This window comes from Drosophila albomicans, chromosome 2L, assembly GCF_009650485.2.
Source record: "Drosophila albomicans strain 15112-1751.03 chromosome 2L, ASM965048v2, whole genome shotgun sequence".
NCBI lineage: Eukaryota > Metazoa > Arthropoda > Insecta > Diptera > Drosophilidae > Drosophila > Drosophila albomicans.
Genome location: NC_047628.2, coordinates 1,019,196 through 1,036,136, shown reverse-complemented (window position 1 = coordinate 1,036,136; position 16,941 = coordinate 1,019,196). Strand labels below are relative to the sequence as shown.

The following is a 16,941-nucleotide window of genomic DNA, read 5'->3' as shown; positions in this document are numbered from 1 at the left end:
GTGTAAATAGGCTGGGGGTTTTCACGTTAGAAGTAATGCGGCGGTAAAATAGAAAAAAAAATGAATAGGTTATAGTTGATGATGACTTAAGAATTATCGTAATCGTAATCGATTGACAGATAAATGAAGAAAAAGTCTTTTTAGTTGGAAGTCAATGTTATAATACTATAAATATTTTTAGTTGAAAATGCCGATATTAAAAAATCAAGTCATTGTTCTCCAGGAAGGTTATTCTTACAAGGACAGCACTGATGCCACTACTATGCATGCAAATTGCAGTTGTACACTTATACGTTGTCGAGATGGTACCAATATTATTGTAGACACATTAACTGCATGGGATGGTGAAAATCTAACAACTTTATTAAAAACACAGCAATTACAATTGCACGACATTCACATTGTCGTTTGTACCCATGGACATTCTGATCATGTGGGATGCAATTATCTGTTCCAACAGGCACGTCTACATATAGTTGGTTCAAGCATTTCAAATCGTGATCTATATTACGAGCATTCTGGTCCATTGGACATTCATGGCGAAGTGCTGGTCGAGCAGACGCCTGGTCATACACTCAGCTGTGTATCCGTAATAGTTCACAACTCGCATATGGGAGGCACTGTGGGTATTTGTGGCGACCTTTTCGAGCGGCGCGAAGACATAGAGGATGAACAGATCTGGATATTAGCGGGCAGTGAGAATGAGAAACAGCAACGCGAGCAACGATATCGAATGTCCCAATTGTGCAACTTCATTATTCCTGGACATGGACCAATTTTTGAAGTGGATGAAGCTTTGCGTTCCAAATTAAAATTAAAACAGAATGTATAATTTATTTGCATTTATCTATCAACATACATATGTATGTGTGTGTGTGTGAGCATATGCAAATAGTATGGGTTAAAGAGTTTGCTTAATAATTTGTGGAATACTAACTAGTGGATAAAAATCAACTGTTGGTACTCGTTTACTGCCTACATGATTATATGAATTAAGAATGAATGATCTCTTGAGTTTTTAGAAAAACAAAAATGTGTGCAAATCTCGAGTCTTTTACTTGCCAATTTAAAACTAAACATACATGAAGTCGTTGATTCCAGTGCTAGCCGTTTCCGTTGCAGTTTTGTGGATGGCGTTGCCTTTGTTGCTAAACAAAAATGTTGACACTGCGCGAGTGTCGTTATGCATGCATTTTCGTAACCTGCAGCTCAAAGTCGAAGTGCTGCGTAACTAACTCTGTTATTTGAATGTGAAAATATCTTGAATAGTCAGTATTTTCTTGTGGATTGAGGATGTTTTTATTTTTTGAGTTTGTGATTCAGAAAATTCTTTTGTTTAGGTAATACTGTGTATTAAAAATCAAAAATATTTTGCCAATTCAAATTCAATACTGAAAAGGTTTGATACTGCTTCAAAATTTCTCGTTACTTGCAGCAACAGCTGCATTAGCACCAGACGCATTAACTTAGTCATCCGAAGATTAATCACTGGCATTAGCAATCCATTTTAAAATGAGTCAGGCATCAACGAGTGCATTCAATACACGAAACAGATATTATAATCCTGTCTCCAGAATACAGACACTCATACAAAATTTGGATGCGGAATTAATCACGCTTTGTAAACAATGCTCCATGCCAAACAATGTAGGTGGCAACAGTTTGAATAAAAGTTCTCTTTTGGCGCAGGGAGGAAGCCAACATCATACTCATGCCAGCTCCGCGAATATCGTCGTGTCACAGGTGCGTCCCACAAGTATTACAAATTCGGCAGGCGCATTAGCGCCTGATGCACACAAACGTCAGCTGCGTAATACTTATCGGACACGGGTCATTGATGCTTATCGAAATCGAAGAATTTTTACCGTGTACGGTAACTATCATACAGTAAGACGCGCTCTGGTGCGTCGCGGTTGGTTGGAGAAGCTGCCGGCAAATCGTCATGCTAAATTACAGACCATGTCAGAAGATTCACTTTTAGAACTGGCGCGACGTGGCAATGAGTATGAAGCAGTTGTCTTATCCAAGATGATCAATAATTTTCCCGCCTTCTTCATCTGGCAAACGAAAGGCGCTCGGGACACATTTCCGGAAGTCAAGCCCTATCGAAATCGTGTAAGACGCAGTCAGTTTCTTGATTTCTCTACGAAAGTCGGTCTGGTTGGTTGCGCTGAGCAAGAACGTTGGTTTCGCGAAGACGGCATTTGTGGAATGAGCTATCCGCGCGTCTACCGCTTGGGCGCAAATAGCATGGAGGAACGTGCTGCCTTTATAGAAGATTTCCATCATACTCAGGCACGTGCTTTGTTGCGCTATATAAAGGAGCACCGTCCTATCGATATGGTTGATATTGAACATGGTGCCGTAATAAGCACAACGATTGACTTTGCTTTGAATAAGATAAAGAACATGATTAGACAAAAAGAGCATTATTCGCTTGACGATGCACGTATTAAAATGCTAACGCCAACTGAAATGGTTGAGAATCAATCGTTCATGATGCAGTCATCTAAGGTACTTCAGACGAATGCCAAGTTTAAGGTTAACGAAAAGGTCATGGCGGAATATGCTCGACTTGCTGCTCAATACTTGGATCAAATTGAATCATTGCGTCCAGATTATCGGTGGGATGGTTGCCGTAATCTCTGGATATTAAAGCCCGGATATCAGTCTCGCGGTATTGGAATCGTTATACGTAATTCCTTGGATGATATTCTTCAATGGACATCAAACAATCAAAATCGAAAATACATTGTACAAAAATATATTGGTAAGTATAATAGAATCATCTAATACGAATGTCGGGTATTTCTATATTGGTAAACCAGAATCTGTTTCCCTTTTTTTTTAATAGTTTTATATACAATATGTAAGAAAAGATTAAGCTAAAAATGTCAAGATTTAAAACCTATTTTTGTTTTTATACCCGCTACCCATAACTGTATGCCGGAACGAAATGTATGTAAGAGACAGAAAGAGGCATCTCCGACCCTTAAAGTATACATATATATTCTTGATCAGGGTCAACAGCCGAAACGATATAGCCATGACCGACTGTGATATATTTTCAGTATTTTTCGATATGTATATTCATTTGGTATCTTTTAAATTTCATGCCAAAAAATTTGTTTTTAATCAAAATGGTTAGCTTTCTTACTCGTTATTTTTAAGAAATGGCACCATTGAAATTATAGACACGTAAGAAAGCTACAATCGAGTGTACTCGACTGTGAGATACCCGCTACCCATTTTGAATAAAAGAAATATATTTTGCGGTATTATTCTGAAAATATACCAAATATACTGCAAAAATACTAAAAATATGCCAAATAGTATATGTGGTATATAGATATAGTACAGCATTCAAAATATACCATAAACGGCACAATATAACAGATTGTCAGCCAAAGCAACTAAGACCCCCAGTAAATAGGCGTTTTTACTCATACAATAGTATTTCTTTAATAACTTCGACAATTTTTTATCTGATTACAACCAAATTTTCAGGAATCATAACTACTATAGTTATTATTATATATACCAAAATTCAAAACTCTAGCTTTTAAATTACGCTTGTTATTTGATTTTTTTGATTTGCGGGAGCAGCGGAAGTGGGCATGGCAAAAATTTGAAACAAACTTGATCTGCGTGCAAACATAACAAATGCTGTCGAATTTATTTATAGCTCTATCTCTCGTAGTCACTGAGATCTAGGTGTTCATACGGACAGACGGACAGACACACAGACGGACAGACGGACATGGTTAGACCGTCTCGGCTGTTGACGCTGATCAAGAATATATATACTTTATAGGGTCGGAGATGCCTCCTTCTACCTGTTACATACATTTCCTGTCGGCACAAAGTTATAATACCCTCTACCCTATGGGTAGCGGGTATAAAAATGCACAGGCTTTAAAATTATAAGGTATTATATCTAGTCTCATATATAAATTATATTTTTTTTTCTAGAACGGCCATGTCTGATTTATCGCACTAAGTTTGATATTCGTCAGTATATGTTGCTCACAATAAGTGATGCACAGGTATCCATTTGGATATATAAGGATTGCTATCTACGTTTCAGTTCGCAAGAGTTTACAATGGATGATTTACGGGAATCCATACATCTTACTAACAATTCAGTGCAGAAGCGTTATAAGAACAAGATGACAAGAGACTCTCGGCTACCGAAGAATAATATGTGGTCGCTCGATCAGTTTAAATGTCACTTGCGTCACGTAGGTGCGCCCGATGGTACTTGGGCGAAGATATACGATGGTTTCAAACAGAATTTGACAGCTGTGGTTTTGGCCAGTTTAGATGAAACCGAGTTGACGCCAAACGCATTCGAGATATATGGCTGTGACTTTATGCTAGATGAATATTATAATCCCATACTGATTGAGATTAACTCCACACCGGACTTATCACCTTCCACGGAAGTGACTGCAAGGATTTGCCCTTTGGCCGTAAGGGATTGTATACGCGTAGTTTTGGATTTTCCACGGAACCCCATGGCATCTACAGGTCAATTCGAGCGCGCGTTTCAAGTCAATTACAGTGTAAATAAGGAACAAGATGGCACGCGACCCCTTGAACTCAATGGTACCCAAATGAAGCTTTTCGAATCTTTGCCAAAATTGAGGGTGAATCATCGAAGCGGTCTACTTCGCAAGATCCTTAATAATGTCTCACCCTCAAACAAATTAAACAAAGATAAATTTAAAGAAAAGAATGCCAAAATTACTGGAGGTAAGACGGGAAGTAAAAAACTATCAAGAGAAAGCTCTAAAGCTCTTGATCTAGGCATTAGGACGACTTTAAACTCCACAACACGTGAGAACCTGGCACTTCAGTATACTGCACCTAAATAAAAGTTTGCGGTAAGACATAGACTGTTAAACTTTAAAATAATTATTTTTAAATACCTTAATTTATATTTATTTTACAGCGTCATAGCTCTTATCTGAAATAAATTAATCTTATCGAATAACAGTTAATATATCACCAGATCAAGATTTAATTTTATTTAATTCAAAAGCTTCAACAATTTTTTTGTATTTAACTTAATTAAAGTCTCTAATAATTAGCAGATCTTTGAAAGACATTAAATAAAATATTTAACAGTAACAGCAAATATAATTTATAACAAATGTTATATATTTAAATAACATATCTTAACGATAGATTTTTTCTAATAAATATTTTTCAGTATTCATCCACAATATTAATTTATGTAATTCATAATGATTTAAGCATTTATATTTAGCTTACAAGAATAAAAAATTCTATTATCATGCGGTCAATAATTTTTTTGTTTTTGTTCTTATGTATCTTTTAATCTCAAAATGGAATCAAAAATATTTGAGACTGACTTCTTGACAAATTTGTATAAATTAATGTTTTATACGATTTACATTGTAAAAATATGTGTAAACGTATATTGTAACTAGAGCTATCATTACTATTTGGCTCTTGATATTACGGATGTAATCCTCAATACTACTCATTAGTTATATTTTGCAAATTGATGCTACAGGTATGTAAAACTCTATCTGGTTGACTATTATTATTATTATTATTATTATTATTATTATTATTATTATTATTATTATTATTATTATTATTATTATTATTATTATTATTATTATTATTATTATTATTATTATTATTATTATTATTATTATTATTATTATTATTATTATTATTATTTTTAATAATAATAGCTTTAGGTTTAAAATTACGCTAGTTATTCGATTTTTTTTTGATTTGCGGGGGTGGAAGTGGGCGTGGAAAAAATTTGAAACACACTTGATCTGCGTGCAAACATAATAAATGCTGTCGAAAAAAAAATTATAGGTCTTATCTCTTATAGTCTCTGAGATCTAGGTGTTCATACGGACGGACAGACAGACGGACATGGCTAGATCGTCTCGGCTATTGATGCTGATCAAAAATATACATATATAGTTTATGGGTCGGAGATGCCTCCTTCTTCCTGTTAGCTATAATGGTCTATGAGATCCAGTGTTTCAAATGAACAGACGGACATGACATAGTCTCGGCTGTTGACGCTGATCAAGAATATATGTTATACTTTATAGAGCCGGAGATGCCTCCTGGCTGTTACATACCTTTTCTGCAGACACCCTTTTATCCAATGGGTAGAAAAACATCGGCAAAGCGATGCATGTGTGGTCTTTATCAGGCGTGCTCCGGTATTAAATTTTCGTTTTCGTTTTGGGATCCAAACCAAGATTTTCGTTTTTAGGTGCTCCTGTTTTCACAAGTTTTGATCATCGCTTTGCTATTGCAATGTTTCATTTCTGAATGCTGAAACAGCTGACTTGTGTTTTAGTCAGAAATAAACAACAAGAAAAATACTTTCGTATGTCCAATTTTTTCGTGGATGATTTTATCCTATATAGATAATTTATGCTTTCCTCTGAAAGATATATATTTGCGTTTTGTCTTTTTCGCAATTAAAGATTTAAAACCTACATTAAGAAAAAACAAGTAAGAAAGCTACAGTCGAGTGTACTCGACTGTGAGATACCCACTACCCATTTTGAATAAAAGAAATATATTTTGCGGTATTTTTCTCAAAATATACCGAATATACTACAAAAATACTAAAAATATACCGAATGATATATTTAGTATGTCGATATAGTACCGCATTTAAAATATACCATAGACGGCACAATGTACCAGATTGTCGGCCAAAGAAACTAAGACCCCTAGTAAGTATGCGTTTTTGCCTATACAAAACTATTTCTTTAATAACATCCACAATTTTTATCTGATCGCAAATTTTCAGGAATCATAACTACTATAGTTATTATTATATATACCAAAATTCACAACTCTAGCTTTTAAATTACGCTTGTTATTCGATTTTTTTGATTTGTGGGGGCGGAAGTGGGCGTGGCAAAAATTTGAAACAAACTTGATCTGCGTGCAAACATAACAAATGCTGTCGAAAAAAAATTATAGCTCTATCTCTTATAGTCTCTGAGACTACGGACAGACACACAGACGGACATGGCTATATCGTCTCGGCTGTTGACGCTGATCAAGAATATATATACTTTATAGGGTCGGAGATTCCTCGCTCTATCTGTTACATACATTTCCTGCCGGCACAAAGTTATAATACCCTTCTACCCTATGGGTAGCGGGTATAAAAACAATGGATCGGCAATTAGCTGTTTCCACAAAAAAGGGATGCCACCTTTTTAACCGATTTCATTCCGGTGATTTCAACAACTTTTTTTTTATGAAATTTTAGTATTTAAGTATTTAAGAAATTAATTTAGTTTAATTTTAGTTTCTAAAAAACAAATTTTACCCAACATCAATAAATCTAATGCCATCCGTTTTATTATATAAGACGGCAAAATGTTATTTCCAAATTTGAGGTGGGATCAGAAATTATAAATACAACTGTTTTAATTTAAAATAATTACATGCCTAATTGATCTTCTGGTGCTCTTAAAAGGACGACAGTAAACCAATGAGTCAACTATTTTTTTCCTTTTGCAAATAAGATCCGATTTAATGTAGAAAAAGGCATTTACTTTTCTTTTCGGCAAGACAAGCTTACTCGTTTTGCAAACCAAAACAATCTTGTGAAAGTGAAAACGGGAGAATGTGAAAACCGGAGCTGCTGTATATTTTGTAAACCTGTTGGGATGTAGGTGTTTCAACGAATAAACAGCCTTACGAACATTGCGGTATGCACAATATAATTAATAAAATAATTTTTAATGTAACAAAGAATGTTCTTAACGAAAAATAAATTTTATCGCAAATATACATAGAAAAATCGGAACTGTGGCTGCAATTATTACTTTTTTTTTAAAAACGTAATATAGATAACCGATTTTACGAAGAACAAACGGCTAGGAAAGCCTTTGATATTCGATTAAAGATCAAAATCTTTTAACATAAGTATTTTTTGGTTCATTGGCAATAAGCAGAGACACCATATAGTTAGATTGTAGGCTTAATTTAACATGTAAGTGTTTTGCATGTAGTATTGTTGCCATTGAGATGGTCAGTTTGTTGCCCGGCAATGGGTGAAATGGCAATTTGCGGCTGAGAAAGCTTCGCTTCAGAGACCTGCTTTATAGCGGCTAAGATGGGTTCGCCACGGTGTAATGCTTGGACCGAAACGCTGATAGGTAGCCGTAGTCCATTCGACTTGCGACCAAAAGTTCGACCAACAGCATGTATATTAGACGAGTACTCTATTTCAGATTTGCTGCGTGCAAATCTAAACGAACATATACCACTGCTGTCCATCAACCGTGCAGTTTGCGCTGGCTTAGTTTTGGAGATGCTAGTTGAGGTGTTTGTTACATTACGTAAGCTTCGCCATTTGCGATCTTTAATGACTGATCCACTTGGTGGGTCTGATTTTTCCAGCAAATTATCCGCTCCGTTAGAGGCTCCATAATTCTTAATAAGAATTTTAAATTTGGCTTCGTTGCTGACCACTTGGTTGGCACTAAAACGCGGTCCACAGCTACGTTGTCGTTTGTGTGGTAAAGCGCCGAAGTCTCTACTTTTTTTATGTGTGTCACTCAGCAGTTGGGTAATAGATTGCCCGGCCTGCTTTAAAATACATGGGTAGGTTGAAGCGGTTGTGGAGGCCGAATTGGCTAATGTTGTTTTTATAGCATCAGGGTGATGTTGCTGCTGAGTGCTGTTGATGCTGCTTCGGCTGCTGCTCAGAGGCTCTATCATGTACTTCTCTATATACTCAGTGGCGTTAAATGTGGGCATGGCGCGATGTATGCGCGATACAGTCGCTGCTGGTACGATGGCGGAACGTTGCCGGAATACGCTGCTGGTCGCAAGGCTACGCTCCTTTCGCTGTTGCTGGTATAAGCTGGTAGAATGACTATGCCCGTGATTCACCTTGTGCAGTAACTGTTTGCCCTTGACAAATAGATTAAGGCCCATGTAGGCGGGTGTCGGGGGCACCACCTGCCGATAGACCAATTCGAAATTCCCCAAATCAGACTTAGGATCCAAACGTCTGTCCACGACCACTAGAAAAACATAATTTTTGAATAATTTTTTTTATTTTCGCAAACTATAAGTTGAACCCACTCACCTTTAACTACATCCTCAAGGCACTTGGGGCACATACGTGCTGTCACGCTAGTTGTTGCACCCAGATCAGGACTTGAGTTAATCTCAATAAGCCAAGGATAAAAGTTCTCGCATATCATAAAATCTGCGCCAAACAGCTCAAACGTATTTAGCCGTCTATCCATATTTTCTTGAGATGCCAACATGGTACCCACTATTGCTTTTCGCATTCCTGGATAAATCCGTTCCAACCACATATTGTATTTCCCAATCTGACGCAAATACGCCTGAAACGAGTAGCAATCCCACATGTTCTCACTGGGCAGTCTCTTATCCCTTTTACCATTTGGATACTTCTTTTGAATCGCGTGGTTAGTTAGGTGCACCGACTCATGATGATTGCTTAGGCTGTATTCCTGTGAACTAAATCGCAAGTAGCTTTCCCTATAGAACCACACAACTAGCGGCTGCGTGTTTGTTATAAGAAACCATTGGCGTATGTCAAATTTAGTTTGAAAGACTATAAGAGGGCGTTCTGAAAAAAAATGAAATGGTACTCACATTAGGTAGTAGGTATTTAATGTGATTCAATTTAAGTAGAGGGCGGTACATTTTTATCTTACGCATGGAGCGAGATACTGCAGCGGTAATATAATTAAAGATTGTAATTATATTAAAGACAAACTAACATATATGATTAACATTTGACAAAATGTACATAAAGTAAACCGCGGCAATTGCCAAAACAAAAACAATTATTTGGGGTTAAACATATCTTTGCATAATGCTTGCGGCGTTGATTCTGTGTCATCGTCTATTTTGACTGCAGTCATATTAATTTAAAACGTTTGTTACAGATTGAAATGAGTTTCTTAGCTAAAATGATTTATATTTATTTTTTATACAATCAAACTATTGGGTTACTTATAGACCATACATATGTAAGTCTTTGAGTTCACCTATAATGATTAAAACGGATCCATATTGCTCTCAATAAAAAAAAAAAACGAAATAAGTCTTTTCTATCGAGTATTTACCGATTTTTCCGGTAGTAACTGAGCAAGAAAAAAGAAGCCCAAGCGAAAGCCTCGGATAGGATCCCCCCCTATGTTGACGACCACCGCAAAATGAAAAAGGACTACGATTTAAGGATATGCACCTGGAATGTCCGAACCCTTAATTGGGAAGGTGCCTCTATCCAACTGGCGGATGCCCTCGACAAATTAAAGTCTGATATTACCGCCATCCAGAAAATGAGATGGACAGGACACGGTTGCTCCAAGCGAGCAAACTGCGATATTTACTACAGCTGCCATGCGGAGAGGCGCGAATTTGGATGCGGATTTGTAGTAAGCCGGAGACTTCGCCACCACGTCTCCAATTTCACCCCAGTGAGTGAACGGCTGGCTACAATCCGCGTCAAAGCCAGATTTTTCAATCTTAGCATAATTTGCGCGCACACCCCGACGGAGGAGAAGGACGATGCTGTTAAGGATGCATTCTACGCGAGACTCGAGGACACATACGACCGCTGCCCAAACCATGACGTGAAGATCATCCTCGGGGACTTCAACGCAAAGGTTGGGCGCGAACGCATCTTTGACCGCACCGTCGGTCAATTCAGCCTCCATGAGACCACCTCGAACAACGGTTTTAGGCTGATTGACTTCGCCGCGGCGCAAAACATGGTAGTAAGTAGCACCAGATTTCGGCACCTCGACATCCACAAGGCCACATTGCTGTCCCCTGATCAAAAAACGCGCAACCAGATTGATCACGTTGTGATAGACGGAAGGCATGCCTCAAGCGTGATGGACATGCGTACTTTTCGTGGAGTCAACATAGACTCGGACCACTATCGTGTTGCAGCCAAGATACGCATGCGGCTATGCCGAGCGAAAAACGTACGCCCCATCACGCAACGAAAGCTTGACGTTACTAGGCTACGATCACAACGGACAGCAACAGCCTACTCCACTCACCTCTCGGAACTGCTCCACAACCTACCCTTCTCCCTGTTGACGCCGGCGGACTCTGGGCGCACATATCCCACTCCATGCGAGCTGCCGCTGAAACAGCCATTGGGTTCAAGCGCCCACCCACACGGAACCAATGGTATGACGAGGAGTGTCGCGTCGCAGCTGCGGCAAAAAACGCTGCAGTCTGGCGCAAAGCGAGAGTGCGAGGAACTCGAGGTGTTGCAAGACAGAAATGATGCTCGAATATTTTACCAACAATTCAACCGTCTGACACAAGTTTTCAAGACCGGAGCATCTAACTGTTGAGATGAAAATGGAAATCTGGTTACAGATACGCAGTGCACACTGAGGTTATGGAGCGCGCATTTCTCCAAGCTACTAGCAGGCGATGACGGCACCAATCCCGCCATTGTCGAGTACACTCGACTGTAGCTTTCTTACTTGTTAAACAAAATATTTAGACCGGCATCAATTCCATAGCAGTCGTAAACAGCTGATTGCACCTTAAACCGAGAGTTGACAATAATTTTCGCTTGTTTGGTTTATTTAAAAAAGTAAGATTTTATGCTCCGTAAAATGTTGTCTTTTTTATGTTATTGAAATTAATAAAACACAAAAGAGACCATTGATTATACAAATCACACCACAAATGTTTTTGTCTACGAAAACCACTCGTAATTCTGTAGCATGGTGAACATTTTTCAGTGGTTTGACGTTTAATGATTTCCCAAATCACTAATGATGATGTGGCAATGACATATTTAAATATGTCGGTCTACCAAATATACTTTTGGTATGTTTTGTTATTTTTCTGAATATAAATTCAGTATATTTAAGCGTTAAATATATATAAAATATTTTCATTTTATTTCAAAATAGTTTTGCAAAGTGTAGAGCTAAAAAAGTGACTTACGAAGTTAACATTCGCCTGCTTTTTTTTTGAAGAGTTTTATAAAGCATATACTAATAGGTTTATAAAATAAAAAAGATTGTTCGATTCAGCTATCATAATGACGACTGACTCTTCTGACTGTCTGGATATTGTCGGTAGAAGGAGCCGCAAAAGGAGAGTTAAAAATAATTTTTGGTTAGATTAGACCGTAGGATGACGATTTTCGTAATATTCTCTTGGAATTCCCTTATACGCTTTGAAAATCTTTTTTTTTTTTAAATGAACACTTGAACTTTGATCGTTTGTGCTTCCTTGAATGAGAGTTACATTTCGCTTATGTGGCGTTGAAATGCGTTATTATAATAGAATATTTAAATATTTTATATTAAAAAATCAAGCAAATTGAGCTATGATTGAGACGGTAAAATTCTTATCAGCTCATCAGTTTCTATTTTTGTCGCGTGCGACAGTGAAAAATTGCATTTGTTCTGAGTGCATCTAAAGTTTTTGTCCAGTGAGCATGCAAAATTGTGTCCAAACACAAATTTTACCACCAAATATAATAAAACAAAATTTGGTTAAAAATAAGCACTGCTAAATTTTAAAAAAATTTTGAAAGTTTGTCACGTGCGACATGGTAAGTAAATTTTTTTTTTATGATATTCGTTTGATAATTTTTTTTTAATATAGTTGAATGAAGACAAAGAAATAAACAAATTACGGTGTAAACATTGGAGTGGAAATATGAAAAATGATGAAACAAAAATGCAAATGTATAAATTAAAAAACAAGGAAAGAATACGAAATGCGAAATGCATGCGTCAACGGGAGAGGCGCCAAAAACTCTTTGATATTTCACGCGTACGCCAACAAGAAGCTCAGCTGATGATCAGCTAGAACAGCATATTCATTGAAATCAAATATTGTTGACAATAATATTATAATTTAAGTTTGGTAATTAACTTTCTAATGTACATAATATGAATATATTGCTTTTTGTTGAACTTTATTAAAATTATTTTTTTGTATTAAATTTCTGTTGAAAATAAAAATATATACTTAATATATTAAAAAACAATAAAAATTCCTTTAATTTACTTAAAAAGTAAAAAAAAAATTATAAAAAATATGATGGAAAAAATGTCGCGTGCGACGGTGATTAAATTTAAATTTAAAAAAAAATGTCGCTTTCGACATCAGAGAATTGCCCATACATATGTTCATATAAACAAGTAAGAAAGCTACAGTCGAGTGTACTCGACTGTGAGATACCCGCTGCCCATTTTTAATAAAAGAAATATATTTTGCGGTATTTTTCTCAAAATATACCGATAATACTGCAAAAATACTAAAAATATACCAAATGGTATATTTGGTATATCGATATAGTACCGCATTCAAAATATACCATAGACGGCACAATATACCAGATTGTTAGCCAAAGCAACTAAGACGCCTAGTAAGTAGGCGTTTTTACCCATACAAAAGTATTTCTTTAATAACTTCGACAATTTTTATTTGATCGCAACCAAATTTTCAGGAATCATAACTACTATAGTAATTATTGTATATACCAAAACTCGCAATTCTAGCTTTACAATTACGCTTGTTATTCGATTTGTTTGATTTGCGGGGGCGGAAGTGGGCGTGGCAAAATTTTGAAACAAACTTGATCTGCGTGCAAACATAACAAATGCTGTCGAAAAAAAATTATAGCTCTATCTCTTATAGTCTCTGAGATCTAGGTGTTCATACGGACGGACGGACAGACACACAGACGGACAGACAGACAGACGGACATGGCTAGATCGTCTCGGCTGTTGACGCTGATCAAGAATATATATACTTTATAGGGTCGGAGATGCCTCCTTCTACCTGTTACATACATTTCCTGCCCGCACAAAGTTATAATACCCTTCTACCCTATGGGTAGCGGGTATAAAAAGCAACTCGGGTGAAGCTGCGGTCCCAGGTAATTGTATACATTGACAAGGTACTTCGGTGCGTGAATGTGATATTGTTATTCTTATATCCAGGTTATCAACATATTTAGAATTCTTCCTAGCATTTCATTATATGAAACAAAATTTAGTGTGTGACGTGGGTAACATTTCTTTTGACATTTGTAACTACTTAAGGTGCAAGATATAAAGTGTATTACTACTGACAACAACAAATTAATTGGTGAATAATTACTCTTATTAATATTACTGTTTTTTTTTTACCTATATACTTTTGAACGACGTATCGACTTTTGGTAGCTATTGATGGGCTAACAACGCCTAATATTTTCTTAAGATTATCCATTAGAAGTATACCACGACCACGGCATTTATTGGCTGGTTTCACGATCCATAAATTCTGATAACCATCTAGGCTGTATTGGGGCCAATGTGTCTTCATTTTCTCCACCAGTGATATGCAGCATTTTATCATGTGATCGAGTGTTCGTTGGCCATCGTGTTGAATACGGCCATCCTCATTGACCAGTTGGTGATGCTGACAAAGAAATGCATCCCAGTCATGCTCCCAAATCTTTGGTGGGTCTTCGTTATCGATGTCATTGTGTTGACAACTATCAATAAAGTCGACTAGGCGCTTGTACGCGAAATCTATTGAAGAGTAGGGTATCTTGCCACTGGGCGAGAAAACTGCATCGCTTCCCTGTTTGCAATATTTACAGAGTATTGCCCGCAAATAGGCCACACATGCCGTCAACTTAAAATTGTCGACGAAATCACCAAGTTCTTCTGGACTCCAAACATTAAAACAACGTGGAAAATACATTTCTGACATGCCTTCCTCAAAAAACCAATGAAAATCCCGAAGTTGGGTACATAATCCTTCCTTGGAGGTAAACGGAACTCTATGGAATTTATTAATAGTCATACCAGGATTTTTGGCCTGATCTAAGTAGTCGCACTTCTCTTTTCGATTTGTCCATAAAAAGTCAACTGGCATGTGCTCTAGAAATCTAGACGTTATATTGCGTTCACATTTAAGAATATATTGTCGCCTCGTTTCACCAGCCTTTCTCTTAGGTAACCGTTGTGTTAGGTCCTCATAGGTCATTTGACCCATTGGAATAACCTTACGATGCATATCAAGTTTCTCCACCCATCCACGAGCCAGCAACGCATTTCGGACGGAATTAAAGCATCCGCGTATTGTAAATATTTTGTTTTGCTTGGCTGCATCTTGTGCTTTTCGGCGCAACTCATTCATACGGTCCGTTGATATCCATGCGCGGCGGGCTACATAATTAGTGGGTGCTCCTTGCTGTTTGATAGGGCTGTTATTCTCCTTATTGTTATTAGGATGGACTTGGCTCGATTTTTCTAAACCACTTGATGTGATGCTTCCGCTTGATGAAATCAAACTTATATTGGGAACTGTTATTTGGGAAATGGGAGGCGGCAATGAAACGGTTACAATTACACTTTTATTGCTTAACGAAGCGCTGGCACACTTGGCCACATGGCTCTTGACACTGTCCTCCAATTGTTCCTTAATATCATGTGGTTCACTACTGGGTCGCGAGGTTTTCTGGGACACCTCGTGCATAGCGTTCGTGTGAAGCCTTGCGCTCAATTACAAATTCGTTCGACGCCTCTGTCAGGCAATGTAAAATAGTCGACTCGTTTATCGTCTAGATATTTGTCTTTCCGAACCGAATGCAACGTACCGCAACACAATTCTTGACTAACTGAATGACTGGGCCACTGGGTGATATTTTGATTCGCGTATTCAATAATGGGGTTGGCCTGTTAATTTTGACAACGGACGGCCCAAATGCGAGGCTGCTTGGCAACCATTGAGCCAGTTAAGTTCATAAGTTCAGTATCAGCTCGAACAACTCTATTAATAGGCACTACATTGCTTCAACCTAACTATCTCGTACAACACTTTGAGTTGTTATACATACACACATTATATCATATTTATAAACGTTTAGAGTTTCTCAGGCCAAACAAAAACGTCTATTAACTTTCGAGTTATACGAATTACCAAATGTTACTAGCATAATACCCGTTTTTCTCATGACACTCATGTCTTCAATTACAATTCCTTAATGAAGGAATATGGATTGATCTCTTCTCTTTCTAAATTTAAATCGAAGACGAACTAAAGGAGTCAAAATAACTATTTGGCCATGATTTTAACCAATATTCCTATAGTCGGAGAATTAGTTTAAAGAGTGGCAATAGGCTGTGAGAGTTACTCGGAGTTATTAAGGATCTTAGTCCGCATAATGTTTTGAATACTATTTGAGTATTTGGTAGTTTGAATTGTTGCGATAAATTTACCGTCATATAAATTGCGGTGCAACTAAAACAAATTAGAACACCAACCAATTTCATTCTGAACTCAAAACGCAAATTATAATAAATGTGCTAATATTGCGAGCAACAAATTAAAAAAAAAAACAAGTAAGAAAATTACAATCGAGTGTGCTCGACTGTGAGATACCCGCTACCCATTTTGAATAAAAGCAAAATGTTGCGGTATTATTTTCAAAATATACCGAAATTATTAAAAAAAAATACTAAAAATATATCAAATGGTATATTTGGTATTTCGATATAGTACCGCATTCAATAAATACCATACACTGCACATATACCAGATTGTCAGCCAAAGAAACTAAGACCCCTAGTAAGTAGGCGATTTTGCCCATAGAAAAGTATTTCTTTAATAACTTTCACGTTTTATATCTGATCGCGACTAAATTTTTAGGAATAATAAATACTATTGTTATTATTGTCTACACCAAAATTCACAGCTTTAGCTTCAAAATTACGTTATTCAATTTTTTTGATTTGAGGGGGCAGAAGTGGGCCTGTTAAAATTTTGAAACAAACTTGATCTGCGTGCAAGCATAACAACTGCTATCTCTTATAGTCTCTGAAATCCAGTGTTTCATACGGACAGACACACAGACAGACATGGCTAGATCGTCTCGGC

At 37.0% G+C, this 16,941-nt stretch overlaps 3 protein-coding genes across 3 annotated transcripts; 2 read left to right on the top strand and 1 right to left on the bottom strand.

The window, feature by feature from the left end:
- Positions 1–110: 110 nt before the first annotated feature.
- On the top strand, positions 111–1,008 carry LOC117564150 (metallo-beta-lactamase domain-containing protein 1). The gene has a single exon (XM_034242816.2). The coding sequence runs from the start codon at positions 188–190 to the stop codon at positions 830–832; it is 645 nt and encodes a 214-aa protein (XP_034098707.2). The 5' UTR covers positions 111–187; the 3' UTR covers positions 833–1,008.
- A 342-nt stretch (positions 1,009–1,350) lies between these two features.
- Positions 1,351–5,013, top strand: LOC117565030 (tubulin glycylase 3B). Its single transcript, XM_034243977.2, has 3 exons — positions 1,351–2,770; positions 3,973–4,886; positions 4,955–5,013. The coding sequence occupies exons 1-2, from the start codon at positions 1,513–1,515 to the stop codon at positions 4,875–4,877; spliced, it is 2,163 nt and encodes a 720-aa protein (XP_034099868.2). The 5' UTR covers positions 1,351–1,512; the 3' UTR covers positions 4,878–4,886; positions 4,955–5,013.
- Positions 5,014–8,016: 3,003 nt separating this feature from the next.
- On the bottom strand, positions 8,017–15,540 carry LOC117563469 (tubulin glycylase 3A). The gene is made up of 3 exons (XM_052002154.1): positions 14,202–15,540; positions 9,128–9,640; positions 8,017–9,062 (listed from the first exon to the last, which is right to left on the bottom strand). Exons 1-3 carry the CDS (start codon positions 15,538–15,540, stop codon positions 8,017–8,019), a joined length of 2,898 nt encoding a protein of 965 aa, XP_051858114.1.
- Positions 15,541–16,941: the final 1,401 nt, after the last annotated feature.

Coding starts and splice junctions, on each gene's coding strand:
- LOC117563469 (XM_052002154.1), bottom strand. CDS start 15,540: ATGCACGAGGTGTCCCAGAAAACCTCGCGACCCAGTAGTGAACCACAT. Junction 9,641..14,201: donor CGTCGTTCAAAAGTATATAG/GTAAAAAAAAAA, acceptor ATTTTTTTTCAG/AACGCCCTCTTATAGTCTTT. Junction 9,063..9,127: donor CCTTGAGGATGTAGTTAAAG/GTGAGTGGGTTC, acceptor ATGTTTTTCTAG/TGGTCGTGGACAGACGTTTG.
- LOC117565030 (XM_034243977.2), top strand. CDS start 1,513: ATGAGTCAGGCATCAACGAGTGCATTCAATACACGAAACAGATATTAT. Junction 2,771..3,972: donor CATTGTACAAAAATATATTG/GTAAGTATAATA, acceptor TTTTTTTTCTAG/AACGGCCATGTCTGATTTAT.
- LOC117564150 (XM_034242816.2), top strand. CDS start 188: ATGCCGATATTAAAAAATCAAGTCATTGTTCTCCAGGAAGGTTATTCT.